Source organism: Melanaphis sacchari, unplaced genomic scaffold (genome assembly GCF_002803265.2).
Source record: "Melanaphis sacchari strain LSU unplaced genomic scaffold, SCAv2.0 Contig14_pilon_pilon, whole genome shotgun sequence".
NCBI lineage: Eukaryota > Metazoa > Arthropoda > Insecta > Hemiptera > Aphididae > Melanaphis > Melanaphis sacchari.
The window spans coordinates 184,317-198,562 of NW_020270656.1; the positions used below are offsets into that span (position 1 = coordinate 184,317).

A 14,246-nucleotide genomic window follows, 5' to 3' on the forward strand; every position below is an offset into this window, starting at 1 on the left:
CACCACATTTTAGAGGTCAAGTTGCACCTATGATCTTCTCATTATTTTTATCTCAACAGTGTTCGTTCCTATAAACTATTCTTTAGATGAATTGAAAATTATAGTGTATTCCAACATTAAATACCTACTACAACCGCCATGTTAAATTTTTGAGTTATGTATCTCCTAATTGATTTTTAATATATATATATATATATGTTTTTTTTTTTTTTACTGTTTAGATGTTAGATGGAAGTAATGTTACTGTCATGGCTTAGATTATTAAAATTTTTAGCTCAAAAAATATACTGATTTGATATCCTTACCAATGTCAAAGAAGATTTTTAAAAATGAATATTTATAAAATTGATATAAATCATAAAAATAATGTAGCTTGCAAATTAATAGATTTAATAATATTTGGACTAAAAAATAAATTTAAATGGACTTATTATCATTCTGGAACCATATCATTAATTATTTAGTTAGTATTTGCAATAAATACATAGACATCATTCAAATATTTATAAAAATTCATTAGATTGTTTTATCTTCTTATTCAGTAAGTATCTGTTAGCATTGTAGTTTGTATTATTTTGATTTTCTATTAAAATAAATACATATTGTTTAATTATATGTAACATTTATAATAATTAATTTAAAATAACATTTTACACTTTTTTCACTCAAATCAAATATTTTTTGGATTATTTGTGATCTTATGAACATATTTTTCTATGTCATAAAAAATCCCTTAATAAATATCTATTTGATTTCACCTCTTAGATTTTTCATGAATTTTAAATTATAAATTGTATTATACATAATATAAAATACTATGTAGAAATAGACTAGGTTTTTGTACTTTTCACTCTTTTTAGCGTCATGGCCGATATTTATCTCTGAATATCTATTGTAACCATAGCTGATAATATAAGAATATTGTATTTTATGATCTATGGTCATAATCTACAATACTTACAACAGGGTAGATTTAATAATTTGCCACCTTTATTTAAAAAAAAAAATCACCTCTATATAATACAATTTCCTTACAAAATAACATTTTCTATGTATTGTACAATTATTTTTTCATTTAACTGAAGTTCAATAAAAAATGTTTTGATTTAAATATAATTTTTTTTTTTTTTTTTTTATCAATATATAAATATGTATAAATCGAGGTAGAAACATAGGGAAGTTAAAAGAAATGTAGAGAACATGCTTTGGTTTGTACTTGGAATTTAAGGGATGAAATGGAAGTACTGGGATTTATATGAAAATACGGGGAAGTATATGAAAGTACTTGGAAATACACGGCAGTTCACGGAGATCTACATAGTTGAAAGTCTAATGTACAACAATTTGACAAGTAGTTTATCCCCCATTATTTTCATAACCGGCTATAGAGCTGGTATTTTGAATTTATTTCAAATCCATTATAGAAGGCGCTAGTGACGGTATACTCATACCTGCAAGGCTGCAACTGCAATATTATACCCTTTACAACGTATACAATTTTTTCAACAGTCGTCTCTGTTGTACGTAGAAATTGAGTACTTGCATAGTTGAATCGATCATTCAATCACTTATTCACACCTATTTTGGATCACGACGTTGAAATGTGAAATGTTCGAAATATGTGCGGTAGGCATGACTAAGAGCTATGGAAGTCTGATCGATATTACAAAGTCCTTGACCCGCGTTTATTTTATATTATTATTGAGGTTAGCGTCGATCCACTAGTTTAATTCGAACATTATCGACTACAATATTTATCTGGAGTCCATTGCTGCATCGTGCTCGTGACTCATGAGAAGTATTATTGTGCGCCGTCGTTATTCCCACTGTATAACATTTACTGGTTAAAAATCTTGCGCACGACTGCCAAAAACTATAATTTTACATAATTTTTGTGAAAAAAAACAGTAAGTGTTATTACTCAGTGTGATATACTTGCTATCTAACTTAACTAGTATACTACGCATAGCTGTTGTTTGTGCTCTGAACATCATCACGATGATGTACTTACAAGATTTCCTCGAAAGTAAGTTTTTAAATTTAAATAATCTAAAATAATAGAGCAACTGATTTATGTTATAATGTTTTGTTTAAGAACTCGAATTCTTGCCACAGGAGGTATTAAACTGTTCTTCTGAAATTGAACAACTGGACAAGAAAGTGAAAAGTAATTTATTAATTAATATTTATATTTTATATTTATTTATTAATTATTTATTACATAAATAATTTGTTTGAATTGGATTAATAATTGTTAAACTTCTCATATGAATAATTTTTCTTTTTACAATATTAGTAAAATTATCATATAAATAATTAAATTCAATGATTCCAATGACAAAATATGTTTTTATCTTGAATTTTGGAAACTACATTATTCATCACAATTTTAATCTAGTATAACTTAAAAACAAAAAATACACATGGGTACCCATCAGTATCCTTTTTTAATTTAAGAAATGTGCCTATGTTATGTATAACTGGTGTTTTCAGTAATCATTACTTCCTGGTTAGTGTTAATATTTATTGTTAATTATATTTTTTTATTTTTTATTTTTATGCTAAAACAGGATGATGACAGGTAATAAAATAAATTATTATCATATTATACATAGCTAATTATGGATGTTTTAGATTTTTTTTTAATTGTAATGATGTAAGATATATTTTATAATTAGATAGGTATCTATTTATTGTGAAAATCGATTATATTCATTCAGTTTATGCTTAAAAGGATGATATATGTTAATAAATTATTTGTAAACAACACATTATATGAAAAAAGAATGCTTGGGCAATAATCCTAGTTGAGAAATAATATTTGTAATAAAGTAAACATTTGGTTGTGCGGTGGTATTATTTTACATAAAATTAGATTGGGAAAAACATAAAAATAATGGATTATACGTAATGATATAATAATTAATAGTTATATACTTATACATTTTTTATTAAACAGTCAATTTTTTACTGTGAAAATTAGTTTCTTTTTTAGATCAATTCTTTACTAAGGTAAATGATTTCTTTCATATAATGTTTGTACTGAAACAACAACCAGTTGTGGTACTGGAATGATACTGCTTTGCTGGTACTTTTAATTAGTATATAAGTATCGATTTTATTAAGATTTTAATTTACATTCAATTTATTTTTATCACAGACTTAAAAATGTGGTTGTATGGCAAATTTTCAACATGTTAGATAGGGCTGATAATTACAGTCTTATGATCAACTAGTGCTAATGAGCCTATAATAATTCTAAAATCTTTATTATTCAACAAGTTATAATTGTTATGAATAAATTATATTTGGCCTGTTCTTCTATCTATGCATTCTGTATTGAAAAAACATTTTATTAATATAGGTACTCGTCTAATATGCTACCCACCGTAAAATTATATCTACCAAAAAACTGTATGTGTGTAGTATGCTGCCTACTGTAGTTATTTTTATTTTATTTTATTGCGGGAAAGTACATTTAAGTCATTACGATAAATAACATATTATAACAGTTGTACAAAATTATAGCATAATAGCCATTATGATATCTGACCCACCACGACCCATGATAACTTACTTTTAAATATATTATTTTAGTCTATGTTGTGTTAGCATATGTGTCCTAATCATAGCAAGTTTTACTTTTTATTTATTTATTTTAACATGTGTTAATTATTTTCAAGAAAGAAACTTGCTCCCAGAACTTGATAGTTGTTCTTAATTAAAAGATGGTGTTATTTGTGGAGGCACATTGAAAGAATATAAAAAAAAAAAAATAATTGTAAAAGGAGCTCAAATGATGATTTATTAAAAACTACTTATTTACGATGTCAAAAAAAGTTCCAAACTTTTTTCGCTTTAAGAAAAAAATATCCTTTTTTTACATATTAATAAATATTATAATTAATCAGTTAACTTTTTTTGATAGGTATTATACTACATCGATAAAGTAGCAGTAGGTAGCATATTAGACGACTACCTTAATTATATTTTATAGGTAGTAATAGACATTTAATAAAGTAGCACTTGCAAGTTTATTATCGATACACTGATAACAACAATAATGATGCATATGGGTAATTTCTAAATATTAGGTATTGATTATTTATTTTTACAATGTCTTCAATAGTACATATCGTTTTCTACCTTAATTACTTTCAAAATGATGATTATAAATCAATAATTTATCACAAAATATCAAAAAAAATAAATAATTTTTGGGAAAAATGGCAAAATTAAGTTTAATTCATTTGAATATAAATAACAGAAATACATGTAAAAAAAATGTTTTCTAATTTTTTTTCTAAAACATCAGATTTTAAATCTGAATGCTAGTTGTATTCATAATATCTCATTGCCATCATGTAAAAATTTGTCTAGTGATTTTTTTTATTAATTTTATTTCCAAATTTTAAATTTGTATTGCTCTATAATTTAATATCGACTAAGTTGCTATGCTGTCATGTTAAAAGTGACAGAATAAAACAAAATACCTATAGAGTTAAATAAAATTATAGATATCAATACTAACTACTTTTGTATGACTGTGACTATATATATGTTATTAAGTTTATAAATGTATGCCTGATTTTAGACTCCATGAACTGCATAAAAGATAATGTAGATCATTTGTTTTCAAAAGCTAATACTATGCATCCAGATGATTTAAATTCTGATTTTAAATTAATAATGAAAGCTGGTGACAAAGCTCTTACGCAATGTGGTAAATATAATCATTTGTTTATATATAACTTGATTTAATAATCTTAAACTTAAATCTTACTGGATTATTATATTTTTAAATTTCAATTTTTATCTTTAATTTTAGATGAAAAAATTCAAATAGCTGACAATTTAAAAAATATAATGGTTAAATACATGAAGCAATTGGATGATGACTTGGAAAAGTTTAAAATGGATTTAGAAGTTGATAAAGATGGTATCACTGAAAAAATTGAAAAAAGTAATGATTAAATATACATATTTTTTACATAAATATTTTTGAATAATAATTAGGTATATTTATATTTTCCTTTGATAACTATATTTACTCCAACTACTTAGATGGCCAATAATCATAGTATTACTAATTGAATAAACATAGATAAGATCAGTGGCCGAGCCAAAAGAGTTTTGGGTATTGACCCCTATTGATTGTTATTTAATTATTTTTAATTATTCAATAAATTAGCAATCAAAACAAAACAAACACGGTTAATGTAATGAAGTTCAAATACTTTTATATTACAAACAAAATAATTTTAATTAAAACGCATGTTTTGAATGACTTTTTTTTTTGCTTTCCATGTTCTGGTTTGCTAGATTTTAAATTACCCATCCTTAGTATTCACTTAAACCTTAACCCCCCTCCCCCCACCCATTCAAAAATTCTAGATAAAATATTTTTATCAAGTTGTAGTAATTGATATCTTGCTAGTAAATTTTAAATATGTTTCATGCATTTCTTAGTAAATTAGCGATAAATTAATTTTATATATTTTTAAATATTTTGTAAATAAGACCATATTTATAAATATTTGATTTTTTTCAACCTGTTTCTAAATTTTGTTTTATTTTACCAGTACCTTTTTTTAAGTATATATTTATATACATATACAATTTGTTATAACACCGTAAGTTGACACTTTAAGAATTAAAGTAGGTTATAAACCAGTACCACGTATTTACTAAACATAATAATATATGAATCAAAAAAAAAAAAATGAATTTAAACTTTTTAGATTCTACTTTTATTTAAAAAAGAATCACATTACAATATATATATACATATATAGATTTTGATGAAAATAATATTTATTCTTGTATTGCAGAGGTAGATGAAACCTTAAACAGCAATTTCAAAAAATCAAGTTCTTCTAGTAGAAAAAATTTATGTTTACAATTTAATGCTACTCCTACCAACTTTCAAATGGATCAATTTCCATTATTTCATACTTTGGAAGATATGGAAGCTGGTAGCTCAGTAATTTCAGAAGCTGCACCCAAAGTTATTATTGCTACTAAAAAGGTATTATAAATTATGTGCAAGTAGTTACCACTCTGATATATATTACGTGACGAATGGATTATTGTAATAGGTGTGTTAAATTTGAATTCAATGGTTGATATATTATTGTACACGAAAAATTATTTTGAGCGGAGACGGTCTATTCTTAAATTACTAATAATATTCTATGATTTTTTTTGATGTAGTTATTAAAATAATTTATTTTACTTAAAGTATTATGGTAGGTTGGTTAAATTTTTACAAAAATATTACGTTTATACCATATTATTAAAATATTATTATTGACTTTAAGGTCAATATCACCTTACCATAAAATAGTATGAATAGATTCATAGTATAAAAAGATAATATCTTGAAATCAATTTACATACTTTGAAAATGTTATTGTATATGATAAAATTCATAGTGAAGTGGAATATCATAAATCAAAATACCAAAGAAATGCAATTTTTTTGACTTATCAAGATTTTAGGAAAACATTTGAATTAAAAGTTTTTAAAATGTGTGTACATATAATTAAAGTGGGTATTGTTATTAATAGAGCGCGGATTTCTATGCAATTGCATATTTTTTTTCCTTTAAATATTTTTGGATTTTTGTCAGTTATCTCTACGAATCATCATAATTTGAAGCTAATGGTGAAATTTTTTTTGCATATTTCTGCATATTTAAAGGTTATTGCATATTTTTGCATATTTTGGCAAAATTCAAAATTTATTGCATATTGAAGCGAAAATTTAAAAAAATGTATAAGAAGATAATATTTTGTCAAGTAGAATAATTTAACATTTATATCTACTCATTTGGCATTTTTAGTGATAGTCATAAAAAAAACTGGAAACTCGAAATATAACTTTACATCTAAGCTTTTCAATAATTGACGAAACCAAAGAAAAAATGCATTCTATTTCTGGATCGAAAGGTGTAACACTTACAACAAAATTAAACGAGCTTTCCAATAAAAATGAAGGTCTGAAAATTCTACGAAAAATTAATTCAGTGTTATTAGGCGAAAACGTTCAGCTCGAAGATCTTTATCAAGATCCGACAATACTAAGTTGCTTCAAATATGCCCCAATAACTTCGGTTGACGTCGAACATTCGTTCTCAGTCTTCAAAAATATGTTAATCGATAAACGATATAGCTTCACAGAAGAAAAACTTGAAATGCATATGATTATTCATTTTAATAATAAATAAAATTTTAAAAATAAATTAAGTTTAGAAAATTCCCTAAATTTTTTATTATTAAGTATTTAAGTGATTAATTAATATAAGTTTTATTGTAAATTTTAAATAAATAAAAAATTCTTGCATATTTTTCCATATTTTCATAATTTTGACTGCATATTTTTATGATTTTTACTGCATACTTTGATACTTTTAAGTGCATAAAAATCCGCGCTTTAGTTATTAATATTTATTTATTTTTTAAATTATTATTTAATACTAAAAATTATGATAATTTCACTGTACACAGTGTACAATGTGTCATGACGTATAACCGATCAATCGCAAATTCACAACTGACAATAACGGATGTAGTGACAATAAACCAAATGAAAAACGTGATAATAAACACATTAAACATGATTAGATTAAATTATTAAAACGGACAAGCTTATTAGACAAATGATTTTAAAATTTATCCATCACTATCCGTCAATAAATGGAACACCATAGAATGTCAGTTATCAATAATTTTTTTTTTTCAAGTAATCAAGGTTTTTGCAAGAGATTAGAGAACAGCATATATTTTTTTATTTCTATTTATTATGATTCCATTATACAAGTGATTTACAAAAAATGTTTTTGAATTAAAAAATATAATTAATATATAATTTATTTAGTTAAGATTAAGCTATCATACCAAGGACATTTAAATTTCTCTTTATATATTTAAGATTGGAGTGATAATATATTTATTTCACAATAATTTTTTATTACAAATAAGATATTAAACCTTATTATTTAAATGAAATATTGCTAATGTCTAGGCTTTAAATTCTTGTAATATTAATTCATTTATTAATGAGTACATAATAGATTTTTTATGTTTGATTCATTATTACATTTAAAATATTTACTATAAAAACTTAATAGATCAAGTTAATATAATCTTTTTTTTCAATTTTTTTCAGTCTGTTAAAAAATGTAAGTCAGCAAGTTTAAAAGCATCTACTGAAGTAAACAATTACAGTAGAATAAATACAATGACTAATGCATTATTGCCAGAATTTCCTATTAGTAATGAATTACTATATTCAGATAGATCAAAAAAAAAAAAAAAAAATAAAAACCATTCAAAGTAAGTATTAAATATAAATTATAAGTAACATTATCTAACTTTTTTTATGGACTTATTTTTATTTATTATCTATACTAAGTAAATTTGATCAGAAGAAAAAAGTTACTTGAAGATCACGCGAATAGAGAAAATATTCAATGATATTACTTTATAATTATTTAACTTGTTTTCTCAAAATTTTAATAATTATTATTTTTCAGAAATACTAAAAAAAAGATATCTAAGAATTTGTTTAATAAGTCAATCGATGAAGATATAATTATTGATCCAGTTACAATTACTGATCCAGTTACAATTATTGATCCAGTTACAATTATTGATCCAGTTACAATTATTGATCCAGTTACAATTACTGATCCAGATACAATTATTGATCCAGGTAATCCAGTTGATCCAAATCCAGAAGCCGATAATCAACGTTATTGTTTGTGTAATGATGTAGCGTATAAAACAATGATTGGTTGTGATAATAGGAAGGTGGGTATAATTAGAACAATAAAAAAATAAATATATAAAATGATAAATTTAGTTAAAAACCGGTATATATTAGCACTGTGTATATATGTGAATTTATAAAATTTATGTTTTTGGATTTAGTGTCCATATGAATGGTTTCATTACGAATGTGTTGGTATTAAGACTAAACCAAGTGGAAAATGGTATTGTCCAATATGTAGATTTAAGATGAAAAAGAAACGATGAAGATTGGATATAATATATAATATATCTTGTACTTAAAGCTTTGATAACGTACGTATACTTATACTATTAAAGTTAACATTTTTTTTAACCTTTCTTTATTATTTTATAGGTATAATTAGGAAAAGAAAATATTGTACCTCTGCGAAAACTTGCTGCAAGTATACTTAATGACTGATTATTTAATGTAATTTGTTTCTTTTTAAAATCAATTATTTTGTGTGTTAAGTATCAACATAACTATTATTAAAATGTTAATATTATTTAAACATTATTTTTCTTTAAATGAATATACAAATTATTTATATTGGTATTCATGTCCTATGCGGTCTACCGCACATTTGTCATCTACCACATAGCACATAGTTAGAAATATGGATGAATACATAAATGTAGAATTTCAATATAATATTTAATAATATAAGAAAATATATAAAAATATGCATTAAAATATGTAGGTAATTAGTATATATATTAAAAACTGACTGACAAAAAATGTAAAAATATATAGAAATATACATTAATCAATTTAAATTAGCTACAACATAATTTCACATCTCTTAAAAAACAATCAAATGTGTTGTCATTCTTGTATTTTAGACGCCATCATTGTTCCGCCAAATACGAGGGCAGCAATGATGGAGATGTACCGTGCATTTTTTTAATAATTCGAAGTTTTAAACTTCCCCATAAACTTTTAATGCGTTGTATGTGCACACCACTGGTGGAATCGACAAAAAACTGGGAATGATTGACAGTTTTATGTATGTACCCTTTAGTTTCTATCGTCTTATATGCAAACCATTCATCCGAGTGTATTTCTGTACCAATTTTAATTTCATTTTGAATTATTTTGTGTAATGTTTGTCTGTCTCTTTTTTCTACGATAAAGTATCTAGCATCAATAACACCATTTTCATCTTTTTGACACATACCAAACACCCATGGACCAGTTAGTTTTTTACCATAATTTCTATTATTAAAATCAGGTTCCTCTTCGTCGCTCAACTCGTCTACATCAGCATTTTCAGTAGCAATATCAGCCCCCCAATAATCGTCCTCTGTTGTACTTTCTTTTACTACGCATTAATAATTCATCGACTTGAACAATAGTATTTAAACCTCCCATTTTACTTCTTTTTTTTCAAAAGCAGCTATTGGTATGTCACGGCATAAATTCATCCAGTCAGTCACTGTGTGATTTCCACGCCCCATTAATTTTATTATCATACTTTGTGGTATTTCAAAACACCAATAATAAGATAGTTCTAAAATTTGTGACAATAATAGACCACTATTACATAGACCATTTTTAACATTATATGTGAAAAAGGTGTTACCTTTACGGACGGATTGAGTTCTTTGACAGCCTTTCTTTGTGCATCGTATCACAGTTCGTTCTTTTCCTCTTTCTTTGCGAGTATAGAATTTAGTTTGCGAGCCACAGTGAACACAAGGAGGTCTGTCGATTTCAATAAGTTCTCTTTCCTTTAAGAAAGCTACGGTATTTTCTTTCGATTGAACAATTGCATAAAAATGTTTGGCCAACATAATGCTTAAACACAGAAAATTCAGAATTACAGAATAATGTATCACGTTTAACGGCACAAACTAAACTGTAACTGATTTTCTCATGCGTTTACGATTACAGACACGATTATTGCTATATTAGATTATAAATCGTTAAGATAAAGCTTAACTTAATCGTTAAGATAAAAGGGAATGACCTAAAATATATAGGTAGATGCGCGGCAGTAGACCGCATATGATATGAATACCTTTATATTATATCATTATTTAGGAAGTATTTAAATTATTTATTTATGCTATACATTTATAAATGTATTATAACTATGTTTTATGAAAATAATTAGTATGTTTTTGAGTTTATTGATAACATTTATATTGTTTTTTTTTGTTCAAAGAAAATTATTGTATACTATATTGTATCACTATTTATCGGGGCACAATAAATATTTTAGATATTTGATATATTTTTGTTTAATTAACCATGTTCTGTTCTAAATGATTATATAAGTTCTCACCAAAACTTTTTATTGACCCGGATCAGATTAGGTACTTGAGGCCTTGCTGGCAATCAAGTTAAAAATGACCTCATTAACAGCCATAATTAATAATTCACTTTAAAAAAATGAACTTGATTATAATTTATTTGTAATGTTTAATCTAACAAATTTCTCTATACTTACTAATTTTATTTTCTTAAATTGGATTACAATTTATTCTTCATTAATTTGCAGGGATTGGTTATCATTGATATCTAATTTAAATAATTATTAAAACCTAACCTAAGGAAAGAAGAAAATCTAGAAGGTGTTAGGTTATGTGTACTGTATTAAATCGAAAAGCTTTGGATTTATTACCGAATAAATATATAACTACAAAATAAGTATAAACAAATAATGAAATAACAATATAATGTTAAAAATAACTTTTATGTCATAAATCAAGACGATTTTTTAATAATGTTTATAATTTGATAATGATCAAGTGTAAATTTAAAATAACAATTGTTTCATTACATTTAAATATTTAATGTACTTGAAATCTCATCAATAATGTCTTTGTATTTCTATTCGAAAATAATGTAAGCCTCAGAATTTATTATATGTTTATATATTTATTTATTATATGTTTACTTTTATGTGTAGCGTACTTAAATAATGTTAAATAACAAAACTTCAGTACTGTGTCAAATTTTAAAAATAAATTCATATTCAAAACTAACTTTAGATTAAAATTGATCATTATTGAATACTATATTATAAAATATTTTTAAAAGCACGACACATCTTTTTTATCAAATATATTTACAAGAACTTTTTTCAGTAGCGGTGTCGTATGCTATCTATGTATAAAATAATGTCCACAGGTGATTTTATGGTGTAATATTAATTCGTTTTAAACCACAATACTTTATGGATAAATAAAGATTATTAATGAATGTTCTCAATTAAAGTTGAAAAGTATTTATTTATATTGTCAACATTTATTTTTATATTTATGGAGAGCCTCCATTCTTCTTTAAGCTGCCTTTTCAGAAATTTAGTGGCACAGTATAATTTTATATCATGTTTCCTTTTATTTGTCGCCAAATATATTTACATAGGTATTCCATCATTTGAGTTTCAGCACCTGTTTCTGGATCAATAAAATTATTTTTATGATTTATAGTGTTGTGTATATAACTATGATTATTTAAACTGCTGTAAGCTTAAAAGTTTTTCATTCATCTGAGAAAATGGTCATCCCTGGCTCAATTTCTCTTTGAACAATTGGAAGCAAAGTGATACAGTCTCTTTTGAACATAAAATAATCGGTCTTATAGAATGTAGATAAATAATATTACAATCATATAGATAACATACAACGATAAATAGTATTTGTAGATAATAAATGATACGAGCATTTATTGTGTAGATAGCATATGACACCAATACTCTTTTTTCTTTAACAAACTATCTTGAAATCTAATTTTTTCTAATTTTCTCAGTATCTTAAGTCCTTCAACCAATTGTTCCAAAATTTCAATCAATTTTTATATACGCTTATACTAATTTCAAATAAAAACTGCTACTTTTATTAATAGTCCTAAAACCAAGTGTGTTTCTAACTTGATTTAATTAGAACACGCACTCGTTGTTTCTAAATTAAGTGCATAAACATAAAAATATGGTCAATATGTATACATCATTGAAGATAAAACTTCTTTTAACGCCGATTGGAGTTGGTTAAATCTTCCAGGCATATTACTAGAACGGTCAAAAGCTGTATTTATTATATTTTTAATACCTAATCATAAATTGTTTAACACGGTTTTGACCAATTCTTTAAACCTAAAGCTAATAAAAATTGTTTTAGCTTTATCAACTATGCATAACAATGATTAAAATTGATGCTGATTGTGCTAAATTTAAGCCTGAAATTATCAAATTTTAGAAGTCGACAAAAGGAGAAGTCGATACTGTTGACAAAATAAAAGAAAAGTATTCCATCTTTATAAACAACCGGCGTTGGCTATTGACAATATTTTTTCTTTTCTAAATATTGTGAGCATAAATAGTAAAATTGTTTTTTCTAATAACACTAATGCAAAAGTTGTCCACAGAGAACATTTAAAATGTCTTTCAAAATCATTAGTTTATAAATAAATGCTGGAAAGAGTACAGATAAAAAATATTCTAATAAATAAAAAAGTTCATATACGTGAAATCACAAATACTATAGAGGAAACAGTACAAAATAAGACAAATGTTCTTGAAAAATGTGTATTTTGTAATTGGAAAAAAAAAACAGAAAAACATCAAATATTTGTAACGACCGCCAATCATATATTTGTAAAAAACATACAGTGCCTTGATTTGCAAAAACTGTTTACAACAAATGATGGAAGATAATTCTTTTTTTTTGAATAAAATATTTTATATAATTAATAATTTAATATATATTTTTATGCAAGTTTTATTTGATTATATTACCTATCAAGAAAAATATTTGACAATTTTTATTTATTTACGAATAATAAAATGATGATTATTTCAATTTATTGAGTTTTAATTGAAACTACGATTGACTTGGGCAACTCATACCCACATCAAAAGATTTTCTTTAAATAACCACTTTTGCCAACTACATTATTTTTTAAAAAACAAACTTTTCTTAGGTATATAAACTCTTACTCTAACCGATCTGGGCATATGGTTTTCGGCTATGGTGTGCAGCTTAACTGTACAACCTAAACAAAATCCAAGTCTTCCAATGAAAATACCTCTACTAAATAACCAAAACTATGTAACTAACGTCACTTTACATAGAGATCTAGATATTTTTATAGTGCAAAATGTTGCAAAAACTTTTTACAAACACATTCACTTTAAATTTCATAATCATCACAATCTCTATGATTTCCGAACTATTGACAAATGCTATTCCTGGTGACTCCAGAAGGCAGCTTAAATGTACCTTGTATCGTGACCTGCTAAATTAAAACTATTGTACTTTCCCACCTCTCTTTTGTATTTAATTTCATTCCCTCTTAATAATGCACTAAAAACAAATTCCTATCCTTAAATGCCTCTAATGGGAGATTTCTTATCTCCTGTTACTGAAGTCATGTTACTTCTATCACATACATTTATTGTAAAATAATAATTACAAATTGTGTATTTAATTATAAATATTAAAAAAAAA

The 14,246-nt window shown here is 24.9% G+C and overlaps 1 protein-coding gene across 1 annotated transcript; it reads left to right on the forward strand.

Moving 5' to 3' along the window:
* The first annotated feature begins 1,976 nt into the window (after positions 1–1,976).
* LOC112591967 (inhibitor of growth protein 3-like) lies at positions 1,977–9,038 on the forward strand. The gene is made up of 8 exons (XM_025335931.1): positions 1,977–2,026; positions 2,096–2,167; positions 4,595–4,723; positions 4,829–4,963; positions 5,832–6,028; positions 8,170–8,275; positions 8,608–8,813; positions 8,934–9,038. Exons 1-8 carry the CDS (start codon positions 1,999–2,001, stop codon positions 9,036–9,038), a joined length of 978 nt encoding a protein of 325 aa, XP_025191716.1. The 5' UTR covers positions 1,977–1,998.
* Positions 9,039–14,246: the final 5,208 nt, after the last annotated feature.